The sequence below is a fragment of the Panthera uncia genome, chromosome D4 (assembly GCF_023721935.1).
Source record: "Panthera uncia isolate 11264 chromosome D4, Puncia_PCG_1.0, whole genome shotgun sequence".
Taxonomy (NCBI): Eukaryota; Metazoa; Chordata; class Mammalia; order Carnivora; family Felidae; genus Panthera; species Panthera uncia.
The window spans coordinates 58,370,523-58,390,427 of NC_064807.1; the positions used below are offsets into that span (position 1 = coordinate 58,370,523).

A 19,905-nucleotide genomic window follows, 5' to 3' on the forward strand; every position below is an offset into this window, starting at 1 on the left:
GGGAATATTGGGCAGCTGGCATAACAGTTCTGATTTGGACTAGGGTGTCCAGGGAAGACCTTGCTGAGAAGGTGACCTTTGAGCAAATACCTGAAGGAGCTGAGGCAGTGAGCTGTGTAGCCCCCTGGGACAGGACTTCCCAGACAGAGGGAATGGCAAGTGCCAAAGTCCTGATGTGAGGCTGTCCCAGGCATGTTTGAGGGACAGCAAGGAGGACAGGCTGGGTGGAGTGGAGGGAGTGAAACATAAGCGAAGGAGGAACTGAGGTCAGAGAAGTGGGGTGAGTGCAGATTGTATAGGGCCCTGGTGGTCCCTATGTGAAGAATCGATTCTAGGAGGTTAAGTGGAAGCAGAGACCAGCTAGGAGGCAATTGCCCCAATCCAGGCAAGAGATGTTGTTGGTATGGGCTAAGGAGGGTCACCACGGAGTTGGTGAGGAGTGGGGGAATTATGGATGTCAGCCTGTCTGACACCATGTGGTGATGGTGATAAGAGTTGAGAGCCACTAATACTGAACTCTTTTGTTTTACAGCTAAGGAGACGGGGGCCTGGGAGAAAGGATTTGTCCCAGGAAAATAAACGCTTTCTGTGTGGTGATAGTGAACGTGGAGACGCCAGCAAGGGGAGGCATGGGCACAGCCTTCCACAATCCCTTGCCTCTCCCCACAAATCAAATCAAAATCAGTATATCAACTACTAATTATCAGCGCCCCCAAACTGTTAATGTCTAGGAGGTCTTTGCAGGCAGCTCTTTCAGGGTAGATCTTAGGAAGGTAGAGGGGACATCTGAGGGGAAGTAGTCTGAAGTGGTTCTCCCAAGGGTGGAAGGAGTAGAAGGCTTTCATATAGGGCAGCCTGTAGAACCAGTCTCTGATTAGCTTCTAAGATGGGATTAGACTTGGCCTTTCAAACCATCCTATTGGGCTTCTCTTATGTTTTAGTCATAGGATGTCCATTAGTGAGTAGAATGTCAGAAATTTTTTTACCCCATAAATTAGTGTGATTGCTGCTCACTCCCTAATGTAGCTGGGGAAAAGTAGACCACACTGGGGAGGTAGTAATGGAATAGATGCTCTTTCCAGAAAGAAGGGAAAGGAGGAGGCAGTAGAAACTCCTCAAGGTGAAGGGCAAGTCCTTCCTACTGAAACCCTGGGCAGGGGAATTTATAGTGGTTCTGACTGGGGAGGAGCCTGGTGTACTAAACAGTCTAGTCTAAGCCGATCCAGGTACACTGCTAACACCCAAGCAGGTGTGTTCCTACTTGTGTGCCGGCCACCTGGCATTTTATCTACACATTATATGTGTATAATTCATCGTCAAGGCCCGCCTGGAAATGCTGGTATACATAGATGCAAAGTCTAGCTTTACTCAGAAGAGCTCTAAATGAAGAGGTGGGAGGGACAGAGTTTTGAAGGAAAGAAGGTGGGCAAGGTGGAGGTAAAAATGTTGGGGAGGCTTGGCTCTGGGACATGAGTAGGTGATCCTTCAGGTTTTCCTCTTGCAAATGAAAACTTGGTCAGTTGGTTTTTCCGACATGAGGAAATAACCGTGTAGTTAAAGTTCATTGATCTTTGTTGAGTCAGGAACCATTACAAATCAAAGTATTTCTCTTGTAATCAGGAGTTTACTATTTAAGAGCCTGAATTCATACTTTAGATTCAACTTCTGGCAGCCTTGAGATAGAGGTCCCAAAGCCATCCTCTCTTACCTGCTCCCCAGCATACTCAAAGTGTGTTTGGACATCAGGGGCGATGGAGGTGCTCAGACCCTATAGCTGTCATATTTTGCTGCTTACTCTTTAGAGTGCCTGTCTGTCTCACTGACTTAGAATCTGTAGCATCCCTGTGAGTGGCTTCCATATATGTTACAGTATCTTGGTTATTTCCCCTAGGCTTTGGTTTTCTCATCTACAGGATGAGATTACTTTCTTCCCAGAATTAGTATGTATATTAAATTTTTAGAAAATCCAAATCTCAGAATTTGTATAAGAGAGAAAAAATATGTATGTCTACCCAAAGACTTCTGTTGAAAGCAGCCTTATTTATATCCCCAAACTGGAAGCAACCCAAGTGTCTGTCAGCATTTGAATGGATAAATGGATTGTGGCACATCCGCACAGTGAAATTAGTACTTATCATAGCATAAGTAGTATTTGCTGAGAAATGGGGTAACACGGGTGAAGCCCAAGAATACGAGGTAAAAGTGATCTATAGTGACAGAAAGCAGATCAGTGGTTGCCAGGAGACAGGACAGTGTGTATGAGAGGGTGAGAGTTGACTGCAAAGTGGCACAACTTGAAAGAGCTTTTTTTTTCTCAGAATTATTGAGATATACTTTACATGTAGTAACTGTCACCCTTTTTTGTTTACAGTACTCTAAATTTTGACTAATATAGTTTGTCAATCAAGACATAGAATATTCCCATCACCCCAAAATTGCCTTGTGCCCTCTTATAGTCAATCCCCTTCCTATACTCCCAGTCCTTGGCAACCACTGATTTAATTTCTGTGCCTATAGTTTTGCCTTTTCCAGAATGTTACATAAATAGAATCATACAGTATATAGCCTTTTGTGTCTGGCTTCTTCCACTTGGCATGATGGAAAGAGTCATCCATACAGTTTTAGGTATCAATAGTTTGTTCCTTTTCATTGCTGAGTACTACTTCACTGCATGAATGTGCCACATTGTTTATCCATTCACCTGTTGATAGACATTTGGATTGTTTCCAATTTGGAAGTACTTATGAATAAAGCTACCATAAACATTTAAAGTACAGGTTTTTGTGTGGACATAGTCATGATTTCTCTTGGGTAATTACCTATGTGTAAGTTTTTTGGGTTGAATATTAAGCGTATGCTTTTGACCTCGTAAGAAACTGCCAAGGTGTTTTTCAAAGTACTGTTTTGCAAGGCCACCAGGCATGTATGAGAATTCCAGTTGCTCTGTATTCTCATTAGCACTTCATATTAGTGGTTTTTTAAAAATTTAAGCTATTCTTACAGATGTGTCGTGATGCCTCATTGTGGATTTAATTTTGCATTTCCCTGATGAATAATGCCATTGAGCATATTTTCATGTGTTTTTCGGCCATCTACATCTCTACTTTAGTATGTATTCAAATCTTTTGCACATTTTTAATCGGGCTCTTTGTTTTCTTATTTTTTTTAAGTTAGTCATTTATTAATGACTAAATGAGATAATCCTAATGAGACTTTCAATGTCTTTGTCTCGTTTTGATGTCAGCATAGTGCTGGCCTCGAAAAATAGATTTAGAAGTATTCCCTTCTCTATGTTTTTTGGAAGAGTTTGTGTAGAAGTGTTATTATTTTTTCTTAAAGTTTTTGGTAGAATTGGCAATAACGCCATATGGGTTTGAGTTTTCCTTGTGTGAAGGTTTTTGACTACAATAATCCTAATGAGAGAGAGAGAGAGAGAGAGAGAGAGAGAGAACACGCGCGCACGCATGTGCATAAGTGGCAGAGGAGCAGAGGGAGAGAGAGAATCCCAAGCAGGCCCCATGCTCAGTGCTGAGCCCAGTGTGGGGCTCGAGCCCATGGCCAGGAGATCACAACATAAGCTCATATTAAGAGTCAGATGTTTAGGGGCGCCTGGGTGGCTCAGTCGGTTAAGTGGCCGACTTCGGCTCAGGTCATGATCTCACGGTCCGTGAGTTCAAGCCCCGCGTCAGGCTCTGTGCTGACAGCTCGGAGCCTGGAGCCCGTTTCAGATTCTGTGTCTCCCTCTCTCTGACCCTCCCCCGTTCATGCTCTGTCTCTCTCTGTCTCAAAAATAAATAAACGTTAAAAAAAAATTTTAACGTCAGATGTTTAACTGACTATGTCACCCAGGTGCCCCTCTTTGTTTTCTTATTGAGTTTTGAGTGTTGCTTATATATACTGGTTATCAGCCTTTTACCAGCTGTGTTGTGAAAATATCTTCTTTCAGTCTGTGGCTTGTCTTTTCATTTTCTCAACAGCCTTTAAAGGAGAAGAAATTTAAAATTTTGATGAGATCCAATCTGTCAGTTTTTTCTGCTGTGGTTCTAAAAAATCTTTGCCCAACTCATGGTCACAAAGATTTACTCCTTTGTTTTTTTCTAGACATTTTACAGTATTAGCTTTTTCAAGTAGGACCTAAATGATCTGTTTTGAGTTAATTTTTGAATATGGTATGAGGTTCATGTTTTGCATATGGATGAGTGGTGGTCCAGCACTATTTGTTGAACTTTGTTCATTGAATTCTTTTGTTAACTTTGTCGAAAATCAGTTGACTATGTGCGTGTGGGTCTTTTTCCGGATTACGTTTTGTGTTCTTTTAATGTGACTGCTTTTTTGACAATACCCACATTACTTTGATTAATATACTTTTATAGTCTTAAAATCAGTGTTTTTGCACTGGCTAGGATCTCCAGTGTGATAAATGAATAGGGATGAAGAGAGTGAACATTCTTGCCCTGTTCCAATCTTAGGGAGAAAGCATTCATTTTTTCCATTACATATGATGTTAGCTGTGGGTTTTGCACAGATATTCTTTATCAGGTTAAGGAGGTCTCCTTCTATTCTTATTTTCTGAGAGTTTTTATCATAAATGATTTTGAACTTTGTCAAATGTCTTTTCTTTACCTATTGATACCATGGGGATTTTCTCCTGTAGTCTCTTGATTGTCGTCCATTACATTGGTTGATCTTTGAATGTTGAATCAGTCTTGCATTCCTAGAGTAAACTATCGTTGATCATGGTGTGTTATCCTTCTTACATATTGTTGGATTTGATTTGTTAATATTTTGCTGGAAATTTTTGCATTTATGTTAATGAGGGATATTGGTCTGTGCTTTTCTTGTAATGTCTTTGTCTCGTTTTGATGTCAGCATAGTGCTGGCCTTGAAAAATAGATTTAGAAGTATTCCCTTCCTATGTTTTTTGGAAGAGTTTGTGTAGAAGTGTTATTATTTTTTCTTAAAGTTTTTGGTAGAATTGGCAATAACGCCATATGGGTTTGAGTTTTCCTTGTGTGAAGGTTTTTAACTACAAATTCAACTTCTCTAGTAGATACAAAGATATTAAGGTTATCTGTTTTTTCTTGAGTGAGCTTTGGAATTTGTGTCTTTCAGTGAATTTACTCCATTTCTTCCAGTTGACCAAATTTATTGGCATAAATTCATAATATTCTCCTTTTAATATCTATAGGATCTATATTGATGGCCCCTTCTTTAATCCCATTATTAATAATTCCTGTGTTCTCTTTTTTTTTTCCTTGATTAATCTACCTGGAAGTTTGTCAATTTTATTGATGTTTTCAAAACACTAGTTTTGGTTTCATGATTTTTTTCTTTACCTTTTCTATTTCATTACTAATCTTTCATCATTTCAATATTGATTTTGGTCTCATTTTTTATTCCTTCCTTTCTTCTACTTTTGGTATAATGTGCTCTCTTTTCTCAAGGTAGTAGGTTAGATCACTGAATTGGGACCTTTCTTCTTTTCCAACATAAGCATATAATGCTGCAAATTTCCCTCTAGATATTGTTTTAACTGCACCCAGTAAACTTTTGTACAATGTATTTTCATTTATTTAAAAATATTTTCTGATGTTTTTGTTCTGAAGGAGGCTTCCTTTCTGACCTTTGTTTTAGAGGTATGTCATTAAATTTGCAAATACATGGGGATTGTCCACGTATCTTTCTGTTACTGATGCCTAATTTAATTTTTTCTAGTCACAGGATACTCTTTGTATAATTTCAATTATTCTAATATTCTAAATTGGTCAAGGATTGTATTAAGTCCAAGAATATATTCTGTTTTGGTGAACGTCCCACGTGCTCTTGAAAAGAATGTATATTCCACTACTGTTGGGGTAGAATATTTTATGGATATCACTTAGGTCAGTGTGGTTGATATTGTTATTAACCTCTTCTGTATCCTTACTGATTTTTTTTTTGCTTACTGGTTCTACCAATTAGTGAGAAAGGAGTTTTGAATTTTCCAAATAATCATGAATATATTTATTCTTTCAGCTCTATTGGTTTCTGCTTCATGTGTTTTGAAGCACTGATATTTGGTGCAGTCACATTTAGGATTGTTATATCTCCCCGATGAATTAACTCCTTAATTATGTAATATCCCTCTTAATCCCAGGTGATATTCCTTGTTCTAGTATTAATTAATCATGTATTTGGATGTCATATCTTTTTCTTTTTACTTTGAATCTATGTGTTTGTATTTAAAATAAATTTCTTGTACATAGTATATAGGTAAGTCTTTTATATCCACTCTACTGATCCTAAATTTTTATTGAGATATTTTCATCATTTACATTTAATGTAATTATTGCTGTGGTTGACTTTAAATCTACCATTTTGCTAGATGTTATCTCTTTTCTGTCCCCCCCCCACCCTTTTTTTGCCCAATTTTTTTTTTACTCCTAATTGCTTTTTTTTTTTTAATTCCAGTGTAGTTAACATGCAGTGTTAGTTTCAGTTGTACATCTAATTGCTTTTTGATTGAATTTTTTATCCTGTTTTATATTTACTAATGGATTATTAATTATATCTCTTTAAAGCATTTGTGGTGGTTGCCATAAGGTTTATGATACATGTCTTTATCACATTCCCCTTTCAAATAATGATATACTACACATTGTGTATATATACATAGTATTAATTCAATCTTGGTGCTGGTGGTGACAGTTCTAAAAGAGTTGATGTTTAATGGAGGGAAGTACATAATGAGTACTTAGGATATTTGCCATTTAACCTCACTGTCATTTGAGTATCATATTTATTATTAAGAGCACTCACAAATGAGCTGATATCTTCCCTCCTTTTTAAAATGGACAGATGAGGAAATTGCTAGAGTTGTATGCTATGCCTCCTTTTTTTTTTTAATTTATCTATTTATTTTGAGAGAGAGAGAGAGAGAGAGTGAGAGCGAGTGAGCATATGCACAGGGGAGGGGCAGAGAAAGAGGGAGAAAGAGAGTCCCAAGCAGGCTCCTCACTGTCGGCACAGAGACCAATGTGGGGCTCGATCCGACAGACCATGAGATCGTGACCTGAGCCATAATCAAGAGTCAGACACTTAACTGACTGAGCCACCCAGGTGCCCTTCTCCTTTTTGTTTTCTAAACCAGAGAAAGAATGAGGCTGTCTAGAATTCTGTGCTGTCCAATTTAGTGTCCACTAGCCACATTTAATTCCAATTAAGTTTAAAATTCAGGCCCTCAGTCATGCTGGCCACATTTCAAGTGCTCAGTCACCACGTGTATTGAACAGTGCAGGTGTAAAACATTTCCATCAGCACAAAATTCTGTTGGATAGCACTGTTGAAGGAGGAATTAACTAGTTGTCCATGGCTTACCTTTCTAAGTCTGCTTTTCCTGGTTTCTTGAATGCCATTCTCTGAATGTATCACCATTCTATTTACTATCAGTCCAGAGAAAATATGAGTGGTTAATCAAAAAGGCCAATTACTGACTATTGAAGATCCTTAGCCAGGGCCCTCACAGGTTTCCAAGGTACCAAAATTCATTTTTCTCTCACTTGACTGCTGGGTATGACGCTTTTGAATATGCTATTCTTCTTGGTTCTTTCCTCTTTTTGTTTATATGACACCAGTTCTGCCTTTTGTACTTCTATCTCTGGTCACTTTTTCATAGGTTCTTCTTTGTCTTGCCTATCCCTTAATGACAGCCTTCCACAGAGGTCCATCCTTAACTTTATTTTTGACTCCCTGGGCACCAAATACCATATATTTGCTAAAGGTCAACAAATCCCCAGTTCAGACTTCTAACCTGAGTTCCTCATGAATATATCTGTGTGGCTGCCCTGTATGCATCCCAGCCTCCATATGTCCCAGATGAATTCACTCTTTTCTTCTCTTGCAAACTTGCCTCTACCCCATCTCAATGTGGGTCATTACTGTCTGCTGTGTTTCTGAGCCAGAAACTTGGAAACTCCCTCATAATCCACACCAGTTAATCAATTTCTGTTGATTCTACCTCCTAATTACTTCTCAAATTGATTTTTTGTTTATTCCCAACTTCCTGTTTTTAAGTCCTCCATATTTTCAAGTGTTCTTACAAACTCATTAGTCTTTCTCCTTCCCATTTGTCTTCTCCACTACTGAATAGTTATCTTTCTAAAATGCAAAGCTGATCACTTTATTCCCCTATTTAAAATTCTTCTAAGGCCCCACATTATGTTTGGCAAAAATGCACACATGTAAACATAATATAGGGGTCTCTTCTGAGTCTGCCTCTTCCCACCTCTTCCCACCTCTTTTATCCTCGTCTTTCAGTCCTCAACTTAGAATCTTAGAGTCTTCATTCAATCATGTCCAGCCACTTAACTGCCTGGAACTCCTCAGAATCAACCATCTATTTCCCTCTGACCTCTGTGCCCTTTGAACTTTCTATTCCCTTTACTTGAGGCTGATACCTCTCCCCATCCTCACCCCACCACACACCCTTTTCCTCCTTGCCTGGCTGATTCCTTCCTGTCCTTCAGGATTCCATTCAGACCTCCCCTCTGGGAATGTTTCCCTGATATCTTCCCTCCCCAGATTAGTCTTTGTGCATCTTGGACTTGCCCTGTGTTCTCATAGTATTCTGTGCTTTTCTCCACCATAGTAATCTCCCTATATTGTAACAGCATTGAAAGTATTCGGTAACAATTGATGGGATAACCTAACAACTTCGAATGAGTTCATAGACTAATAAATCATATTATAGAAACCTTCTATTGTGTTCTTACAGGTGAAGATGCTGGAAGCAGATCTGGTTTCAAAAATGCTACGAGCTGTTCTGCAGTCTCATAAGAACGGAATAGTATTACCCCGCCTCCAAGGAGAGTACAGATCCTTGACTGGAGACTGGATTCCCTTTAAGCAGTTAGGTTACCCAACATTAGAAGCCTATCTGAGAAGTGTGCCAGCAGTTGTGAGGATAGAGACTAGTAGATCTGGAGAGGTAAGAAGGTAATTGTGCATGTCAAGAGTCAAACCAATTCTTTTTTTTTTTTTTTCTAATGTTTATTTTTGAGACAGAGACAGACCATGAGTGGGGGTGGGGCAGAGGGAAAGGGAGACATAGAATCCAAAGTAGGCTCCAGGTTCTGAGCTGTCAGCACAGAGCCCGACGTGGGGCTCGAACTCGTCAACTGCGAGATCAAAGTAGGACGCTCAACCGACTGAGCCACTCAGGCGCCCCAAGAGTCAGACCAATTCTTAATTGCCTGCCTGGCACTTCTAATCTCCTAACTAGGACAGAAGTCAAAGTGAAAAGTACTAGCTAAGTGGTTTGAGATTGTTAGTGATAGAAAGCATCCAAGACACAGCCTAAATTCTGATGTCTTTTGTTTTATCCCTCAGATTCTTTTTGATGTAAAACTTAGACTCTAGTCACTATAGATGAAAAAATTTAAAGTTTACCCAGTCATTAGCATTCAAGCAAAATAAGTGTACTGGAGACCTAAATGCCAGGTGTCAGCACCCATGCATTATACACCTGCTACAACTGTTTTTGCTCAGGTCACTAATGACCTCCTGATTATCAGAGCTAATAGATACTCTTAAATTCTCATTGTTTGACCTCATTCCTATTTGTTCCTACTATCTGGACCCTAGTTGAGTCTCTAGTGGATCATTCAGCACTTTGACTTTTTAAAAATATTTTTTAAGTTTATTATCTATTTATTTATTATGAGAGAGAGAGTATGAGCAGGGGAGGGGAAGAGAAAGAGGGAGAGAGGGAATCCCAAGCAGACTCCACACTGTCAGTGCAGAGCCTGATGTGGGGCTCGAACTCATGAACTGTGAGAGCATGACCTGAGCTGATATCAAGAATCAGATGCTTAACTGACTGAGCCACTGAGCGCCCCAACACTTTGATTATTACAGGGCCTTCCCTACCATTCTCCTTGTCCTCCTTAATCCCTTCTTTCTCTAGGCTGTTCTACCCTTCACACCAATATGATAAGACTATTTAAATCTTTTAGTTTCTCTGGAAGAATATTTTATATAGAGCATGGCAATTTGGTGGTAGCAATGAAATGTTTTATTGCACATACCCTGTGACCCAGCACTTTCACCCCCTGGTATCTCCCCAATATATAGTATAAAAGATATGGACAAACCATTGTCCAAAAGACAAAAAGCACCCACCTTACCAAACAGCATATTCTTCTGGGTTCATTTCTACATAGGTAAATAGATATAACAGATCTGGGGTATTTCTTACCCAAACTTGTAATAGTTGTTCTGTTTGGGGGCATGGGGAAGGCAGTGGGTGGAGGAGGGAAAAGGGGAGCAGGATCAGGAGAGTGATCAAAGGGAAGGTTCACCTGTGTGTAATAATTTTTATAAGGATCATGTCTAAATTAATTAAATACTATATTAATAATAAAACTTGCTTCAATATCCCTGATTCTTCTAGACAGATTTAAGCCCCCCTTTCTGTCTACTTGACACTTTGTAATACATCCAATATAGCATTTAACATAATGCTTTCTATTTAGTCTCTTTGTGTCTCTCTTTTTCTTCGTAAGTTTCTTGAGGATGGATGATTGTTTTTTAACTCCAGATAGTTCTTAATAAATATGTGTTTTACTATATGAATGATCAAATGTCTCATGAATTAATAATGCCTCATATGGTTACTGTGCTGTAATTTACTCAACCCTGTTCTCCTATTATGGACATTTTGACTGTTTCCAGGTTTTGAAAATTAAAATAACCCCTCTTGCACATATTTGGGTATGTAAAGTTTTTTTTCAGTTATATTCTTGTAATATATTTTCAGGAATAGAAATACCGGGCCAAAGAATAGGAGTATGTCTTGGCTTTTGTAAAGCCTCATTGCTTTCCTGTTCTTGATTTCTACTTAGAACCAGAGCCTTTAACACTAGAGGTGGCTTTAGAGAGAGACCATCTAGTCCCGGTATTCTACACACTGGAAAAAAATCTCCCATATATCACACCAATTTTTTAAAAGATGAAAAGCTGAGCTGCTGTGTTTTAAGCAGGTGCTGCAGGGTCCAGGGCCTCTGCTTGCCCTGCCTTGCCCTCACTGCACTGCCACTGTGAGGCTCCAGAGTTACCTTCATGGAATCTGGTGGCACCAATGAACAGTTTGAAAACCCTAGATCTAAGCCCACTCCTGTTTTATAGCTGAGAGAGTGTACTACAATGTGGGAGCTAAGCTGCTTTGTTCCAAGTCATCCAGCTAATCTGTTTCAGTGGCAAGATTAGGATTGGGTTGTCTTTGAGAGGTAAGAAAAATAGCGATTATGAGTACCTACTTTGGATTCAGAGAGATAACCTAGCTGTGTCACTCAGGAAGGTTGCTTAACTTCCCTGAGCCTCTGTTCTCCCATGTATAAAACCGAAATAAAATATATCTCACAGATTATATGAGATAATATGTGCAGATCACAGGTTTCTTTTGGTTCATTGGTTAATCCCATAGTACCTAGCACATTATAGATGTTTAGTGAATACTTGTTTAAGGAATAAATGAAATTTTCAATTTGAGGAGAGATCATTCAATGTGCTAGACTATTCTTGATGTCTCTTATAGAATGTAATTTTGCTCTAACAGTATCAAAAAGAGAGAGGGATGTGAATATTTGTATACAGCTTGAGTTGGAACATGTAAACTCACTAAGATCCACTTTTAAAAATCAGCCTCTAGGCAGCAGTGAATCTGAGAAATGTTTCTCCTCTCACCTTGCCTCTCATGAATAGATTACCTGCTATGCCATGGCCTGCACAGAAACTGCAAGAATTGCTCAGCTTGTGGCTCGTCAGAGGAGTTCTAAAAGGAAAACTGGGCGGCAAGTTAATTGTCAGATGAGAGTGAAGAAAACTATGCCATTTTTTCTAGAAGGTAAGGTCTTTTCACATGCTAAAATTTTTAAACCTATCTATGAATACATTGTCATATGGAATTATGGAAATATTGCTTGTATTCATGATAAACACCTATATTTGTTAGCATTCATATGTCAAGAGGGAAATCTTAAAGCTAGTACTGTATTTCCATTTAAAATTAAGTGAAGATGATGAGCATGACTCACTAAGTTATTACACAATGTGAGATAATTCAGTTTTAATTAAGCTTATTATGGCAAAGTGTTGTTTTATTCTTTTAGGTTTTTGAGGGGGGGGAAGCCTCATCCAGAATGTTGGATGAACCAAGAACCTATGATTTAATGTCTTATTTAGCAAGTCATGTCTTTTATATCAAGATCCTCTATTTTTGGAAAAACATGAATTGTACACAAAGGTGTTATAGGCAACTTAGCCAGTGTTTACTGAACAATTATCTCAGAGAGCTTTTAATCAGTTCTAAAACTAAATTCTCAAGATATAGTTCAATGATAATATGAAGGAGTAGACCCCCAAATGCCACCATGAGCATTTTAGACAAGGGAACAGTCATGGGAGAATGGCCATTTAGGGCTTCATGGCAAAGGGGGATTGAACCCAGATCTTGAATGAGGGGAAGAATTTCAATTGATGGAGAAGAAATGGGAGGCCTGAGATATGGCTGAGTGTGCTACGTTTGTAGCAACATGGGGTGGCTGCCACTGAAGTGTTGGTTGGTGAGTAGAGAGGGAAGGTAACTGGCTAATTTAGCAGATGAAGCCACGTTTTGAAGAAATCTCATCTGCTGAATACCAATGTCTACTTCCCCTACTGACAAACCCTATAGTGGCAACTTCCTCGTGTTCTTACAAACTATTCTGAGAATAGAGACTCCCAGAAAACATCTGGACAGGGGAGTGGCATAGTGACATGAAGCTTTTGGGAAGCTAATTGATTCCATTATGTATGCCTAACTTCACAGGAAAACCAAAAGCAACCCTCAGACAACCAGGATTTTCTTCAGATTTTTCTATCAGCAAAAAACCTAATCCAACACTGCTAAGAGACAGAGGAAACTCTCTTGGAGTTAAGTCTGATGCTGAAACGCCGCCTTACACGTTACACACAACTGCTGGAAGTGAAGTATTCAAAGACGTTCCAGTGCAGAGACATGTGACCATGTCTACCAGCAACAGGTATTTGGGCTTTGTCTGGCTAAAAGGAGAAGTTTGGTGAATCTATGATAATAAATGTTAAAAGCGTTCCGGAAAAGAAGGAAATACTTTCTGTTTTACCTAATGTAAGTTCACATGTAGCAGAGAAATGCATCATTACTAGTAAATCCACTCTTCCTGGCTACCTGAATGTCATTGTCTGAGTATCTTCATTTTATATTTTCTCTCTGCATTGTTGGTAATCTCTCCTTGTAAAATTCATTTTGAAAGCTCTCACAGGAAAAGAAAAGGCTCTTGAAGGCTATTCTAAGATGCTATTTCAGGATAACTTACAACTTTTTCTGAAAACCTTTCTTATAATTAGTTTTATAACTTCTAAGTAACATTCTTGATTTGCACATTCCACTGTGCTCCAATAATCATATCTATAATTATATAGATTATATATTATATTATATTATTTATATATTATACATATATATACATGTATACATATATACATACATATATATATTATTATACATATATTATATTATATGATTATATCTATAATCACACATCCATGCATCAGCATATCCGACTGGCAATATTAACACAACCTTCAAGTTCTAGTTTGAGTGCTGCCATTTATTAGCCAGGTGAACAAGTGAAATGATTTCATCTTTTAGGGCTGTGGTTTGTTGTTGTGGTTTGTTGAATGAAAATGTTAAACTAGGTGACCTCAAAGTTCCTTTTCGGCTTTAAATCTTATACTTTTTGTAAGGTAATTCAGGTCAGCAAACTATGACCCACGGGCTAAATCTGGCCCATTGCCTGTTTTGTGTAAATAAAGTTTTATTGAAACAAAGCCACATCCCTTTGTTTATATCATTGTCTGTGATTTCCTTTGCGCAACTGCAGTTAAGTAGTTGTGCAGAGACATTATGGCCTGCCAAACCTAAAAGATACACTAGTGGACACTTTTATAGGAAACATTTACCAACTCCTGATCTAGATGAATGAGTATCCCATTCTTTCATTCTTTTTGTGCCTTTATAAAACAAATTTTGTTGTATTATTTTTTTTAAGTTTATTTATTTTGAGAGAGAGAGAGAGAGAAAACATGAGCAGGGGAAGGGGTGGGGGTGGGGGTAGAGAGAATCCCAAGCAGGCTCTGCACTGTCAGCACAGAACCCGACGTGGGGCTTGGATTCACAAAACCGTGAGATCATGACCTGAGCCGAAATCAAAAGTCAGACACTTAACTGACTGAGCCAACCAGGCGCCCCATGTTATATCCCTTTAAATCGGTGTTCAAATATTCCATTTTGTGTAAAAGCTACACCTCCCCCACCCCAGCACTCCCCCTACTATACTAGAATATTTAGGAGTATTTTTTTTAACTTAAAATTTTTTATAATGGTATATATTTAGTGCTATTTATGGTTAGTTGTTATAATTTTGATAAGGTCTAGAAAATACATAGTTAGAACTTGGATCTTGACCCAAAGCACTAGTTAGGGCCAGCATGTGACTGAGGTACCACTGTGTCCTCTGCTTCCATGCCTCCATTTCAAGTTCCCATTTTGAACTGAATCTATAAAATGACAACAAAACCAAGACATACTGGATTGTGGGCCCAGGAGAACATTCTCTACCCCATGGTCTGGTGTCTCCTACCCATCTCTTACTGGCAATGGGCAACCCAGGTAAGTGCCTTCCATTCCTCCAGGTAGGACCAGCAGTGATTGAGAGGGGGCTGTGCAAGCACCAAGATGCCCAAAGAGCAGGCCCAAGATCGTGCTTTCTGACCTACAGCCTAGTGTGTTCTCACCCTCTTTCACCTGGCAGCATTAGGTCCAGGGGAGTGCATTCTGTTCCTGTGGGCAGCACCTGATCAAGAAGGAGCTCCAACAGCAACAAGTAAATTTAAGTTAGCCCATAAGGGCTCTGAAAAATCAGTTATCATTGGAACTACAGCTACAAATGTGGGCCAGGAGCTGTGTGCTAAACCTAAGCAGGTGATTGCTTGCTAAAATAGGACTTTTAAATTGGATTAATAGTTTCCTAACGTATATCCAAATGTCCAGGATACAATAAAAAGTCACTTGTTATACTAAGAACCAGGATAATGACAACTTGAATGAGAAAAGACAGTTGACAAATGCCAAGAGCAAGATCAGTCAGATGTTGGAATTATCTGGCAAGAATTTTACAGCAGCTCTCCTAAAATGCTTCAATGAGCAAATGAAAAGAATTTGGGGGGCAAAATGGAAAAAAAATAAAATTCACCAAATAAGTAGAACATATAAAAAAGAATGAAATGGAAACTGTACTATTAAAAAAATGGAACACCAAACTAAAAAACTCACTGGGTAAGCTCAACAACAGAATGAATACGACAGAGGGAAGAATCCATGAACTCAAAGATAGAGCAATAGAAATTACACAATCTGACCAACAGAGTAAATAGACTTCCTTCAAAAACAAAACAAACGAAAGAACACCTACCAAAGCCTGAGGGGCCTTTGGAAATAAAACACCTAGCAGAGCCTTAGGAATCTGTGGGGGGAAATAAGAAAAGATCTAACGTTTGTATTATCAGTGTCTTGGGAGAAGAGAAAGAGTGGGGCTGAAAGAGTATTTGAACACAAAATGGCTGAAAACTTCTCAAATTTGGCTAAGAATATAAACCTACAAATTCAAGAGTTCAGAGAATCCTAAAAAAGATAGATCCAAGAAACCCACATGAAGACACATCATATTAAACTTCCGAAAACTAAAGACAAAAAATCTTAAAAACAGCAGGAAATGACACATCACTTATAGGGGATTACCAGTTTTAATGACAGTGGATTTCTCATCTATGACCATGGAGGAACCCTGAAGGAAGGAAACAGCACATTTTTCTTGTGCTGAAAGAAAAAACTGTCAGCCATAAATTCTATATCCAGGAAAAATATACAACAGGAATGAAAGGGAAATAAAGACATTCTCAGATGAAAGAAAACTAAGAGAATTTGTCACTAGTTGACCTACTCTTAAAGAGTGGCTAAAGGAAATTCTCTCAAGAGAAAATAAATAATATAAGATGGGCTTGGAATTTGAGAAAGGAAAGAGCAGAACTGGTAAAAACAGGTGTAAATGTAAGATTATCCTTCTTATGAGTTTCTTATACTAGGTTGAAACAAAAATTATAACACTATCTGATAAGTGCTCAACATATATAGAGAAAGAACTTCATTAAATTTGCAAAACTGGGGGGAGGAGAGGAGACCTAAAAGGAAGTAAGGTTTGTATACTTAAAGTAGTAAAACGTTGATACCAATGGAATGTGATGTTGTATATATATATTGGAATGCTTAAACCAACTAGTAGGAAAGCTATACAAAGTGATATACAGAGTGATCAAACAGGGGAGGGGCAGAGAGAGAGGGAGACACAGAATCTGAAGCAGGTTCCAGGCTCTGAGCTGTCAGCACAGAGCCTGATGCAGAGCTTGAACCCACAAACTGTGAGATTATGACCTGAGCCAAAGTCAGACGCTTAACCAACTGAGCCACCCAGGCGTCCCTATACCACTTTTTCTTTAACTATTCCTCAGTTGATGGACATTTGGGCTCTTTCCATAGTTTGGCTATTGTTGATAATGCTGCTGTAAACATCAGGGTGCATGTACCACTTTGAATCTGTATTTTTGTGTCCTTTGGGTAAATACCTAGTAGTGAGATTGCGGGTTGTAAGGTAGTTCTATTTTTAACTTTTTGAGGAACCTCCATACTATTTTCCAGAGTAACTGCCAGTTTGCATTCCCACTAACAGCATTCTCATCGACATCTGTTGTTTCCTGTGTTGTTAATTTTCGCCATTCTAATGGGTATGAGACAGTATCTCATTGTGATTTTGATGTGCATTTCCCTGATGATGAGTGATGTTGAGCATCTTTTCATGTGTCTGTTAGCCATCTGGATGTCTTCTTTGGAAAAATGTCTATTCATGTCTTCTGCCAATTCTTAACTGGATTATTTGATTTTTGGGGTGTTGGGTTTGACTAATTACTTTCAATGTAAGTTTAATTACTTTAAATGTAAAAATGCATGAAAAGATGTTCAACTTCATTAGCCATCATGGGAACGCATATTAAAACGCATATTAAAATGAGATATCATCATGACACACCTATCAGAATGACTAAAGTAAAAAATAGTGATAATACTGAATGCTGGCAAGGATGCAGAGAAACTGGATCAATCGTACATTGCTGTTGAAAATGTAAAATTAATAGCTACTCTAGAAGACAGTTTGGGAAATTTCATTAAAAAACAAAAGCAACTAAACATGCAGCTATCACACGACCCGGCAGTTGCACTCCTGGGCATTTATCCCAGAGAAATGAAAACTTATATTCATATAAAAACCTGTACACAAATGTTCATAGAAACTTTATTCATAATAGTCCCAAACTGAAAACAACCCCAGTGTCCTTTAGTAGGTGAATGGTTCAACAGACTGTAGTACATTCAGACCACAGAATACTTAGCAATAAAAAGGAACAAACTATTAATAACACAGCAACTTTGGTGGATTTCAAGGGAATTCTGCTCTGTGAAAGAAGCCAGTATCAAAAATGTTACATGCTGTGTGATTCTATTTATATAACATTCTTGAAATGACAAAATTGTAGAGATGGAGAACAGATAAGTGTTTGCCAAATGTTAGGGTTTTAGGAAGTCGGAAGGGTGTGGCTATAAAGGTATAGCAAGAAGGGGCCTTGTGATGGGACAGTTGTGATTATAATGATTATAGTCTGATGATTATAACCAATAAGTTATTGATTATAGTGGTGGTTACAAGGATCTATATATGTGGTAAAATTTCACAGAACCACATGCACACAGACACACACACATGCACATGCGCATACATGTAAAACTGGTGAAGTTTGATTAAGTTCTGGATTATACCAATGTCAGTTGCCTGGTTTTGCCGATGTACTATGCAAAGATGTTACCATTGGGGGAAACTGGGTGAAGGGTGCATGTGACCTCTATGTATATTTTTTTGCAACTCCCCATGAACTTAAAAGTATTTCAGAATACAGTTGACCCTGAACACCATCAACATGGAGTTAGGTGTGCTAACCCCACACACAGTCAGAAATACACATACAACTTTTGAGCCCCCCCCCCCCCAGTTTGGCTGCTAATAGCCGACTGTTGACCAAAAGCTTTACTGATAATATAAACAGTAGGTTAACACATATTTTGTGTATTATATGTATTATACATTGTATTTTTACAATAAAATGAGCAAAAAGAAAATATTTTTAAGGAAATCATAAGAGAAAATACATTTACAGTACTGTACTGTGTTTGTCAAAAAAATATGCATCTGGTGGACCTGTGTAGTTAAAACTCATGTTGTTTAAGAATCAAGTGTAGGGGCACCTGGGTGGCTCAGTCGGGTAAGCATCCAGCTCTTGGTTTTGGCTCAGGTCATGATCTCACGGTTCATGAATTTGAGCCCCGCATCGGGCTCTGCGTTGGCAGTGTGTAGCTTGCTTGGGATTCCCTCTCTGTCCCTCTCTTTCTGCCCCTCCCCTGCTCGCTCTCTCTGTCTCTCAAAAATAAATAAATAAAAACTTTAAAAAATGTTTAAAAAGTGTAAAAAGTTAAAAAAGGGATAGCAAAAGCCTTATTTATATGGTTTTAGTTTTGAGAATTAATATATCCTTTTATCTTTTGCCTTTCACTGTAAAAATTTCAAATTTCATATGGTAGAATATCTTGTACAATAATTTCTAAAACTATACACCTAGCTGTCTTCAGCTGTCTTGCCTTACATAGGTTATGTTACAGACTACTTTAACTATAAACTGTTAAAGATGTCATAAAACATCTTAATCAAAACTTTTTTTTAAGAGCATAATACAAATTGAAAGAATCCTTTTAAGAGGAATCTAAATACCACCTGGTGGCAGCTATTATGTGCATCCCTTTTAATTATAAAATCAAAAAAATTACTCTTACCAAAAATAGAACAAGAGCAAAACCTGTTTTATCTACTTATACAATACATGAGCAGTAGTAGTAAGTAGTAAAAACTATTATTAACTTAAAATTTGGAGGGTCACCAAATCTTTTGGGAAGCTGATAAAAGGTATAAATGATTTTCCCAGAAAAACATATGTGTACACATATACATACATCTTTGTATATTCAAGAGATTCATGGACCTCAGAAGCCCCTTCTCAGGATCTTTGGTTAAGAATTCATGCCTGCCAGTTAACAAACTGAAAGGGTTCTAGAAAAATAACATAGCTGATATTTTCTGATATTGTAGGCTTCAATCTAAGTTTATCATGTATCCAGTAAAATACAAAGAGGGGTCAGGAGTAAGGATATATGATTGATTTGTGATTTCTCTGGTTTATATGAGGGAAGGAAATGTGTATATTTAAAATAATATATAACCATGGTATTTTTATTAAAGTGATAAGATTACTAAATGAGGTATTTAATGTATTTATCCATAAAACACAGATAAATATGGTACTGAAGTTCAAGATTCCCATTAGGCCTAGAAAGAGAGAAGAAATTACTGTGTGTATATTGTAATGAGTAAGATCATGGACTTTGGATAGGAGCAAATGGCTGTTTGGCACTAACCAACAGGCACTATGATTGAAAAGGCATCTTTCTAGTATTAAGCTAAATAAATGTGAATTTGTTGTTGGTTTCTGCTTCTTTCCATATGTTTAAAACTGTTGTATGTTTAGTATGTGCTAAATATTTGTAGGAAGTATTTTCTAAAATACATTTATTGCTTGGCTCTGATTGTAAAAATACTATGTGTATGGCATAGAAAATTTGCAAAGTGTAAAGAAGTA

The 19,905-nt window shown here is 38.0% G+C and overlaps 1 protein-coding gene across 2 annotated transcripts in view; it reads left to right on the forward strand.

Annotated features, from left to right (window-relative positions):
- Nucleotides 1-19,905, forward strand: part of TDRD7 (tudor domain containing 7) — a 77,548-nt gene that overhangs the window by 7,162 nt on the left and 50,481 nt on the right. For both annotated transcript variants that reach the window (XM_049626863.1, XM_049626868.1), the window contains exons 2-4: nucleotides 8,753-8,965; nucleotides 11,740-11,881; nucleotides 12,845-13,058. In XM_049626863.1, coding sequence (XP_049482820.1) covers nucleotides 8,759-8,965; nucleotides 11,740-11,881; nucleotides 12,845-13,058 — 563 coding nt within the window. In that variant the 5' untranslated portion in view covers nucleotides 8,753-8,758. The remainder of the gene's footprint in view (nucleotides 1-8,752; nucleotides 8,966-11,739; nucleotides 11,882-12,844; nucleotides 13,059-19,905) is intronic.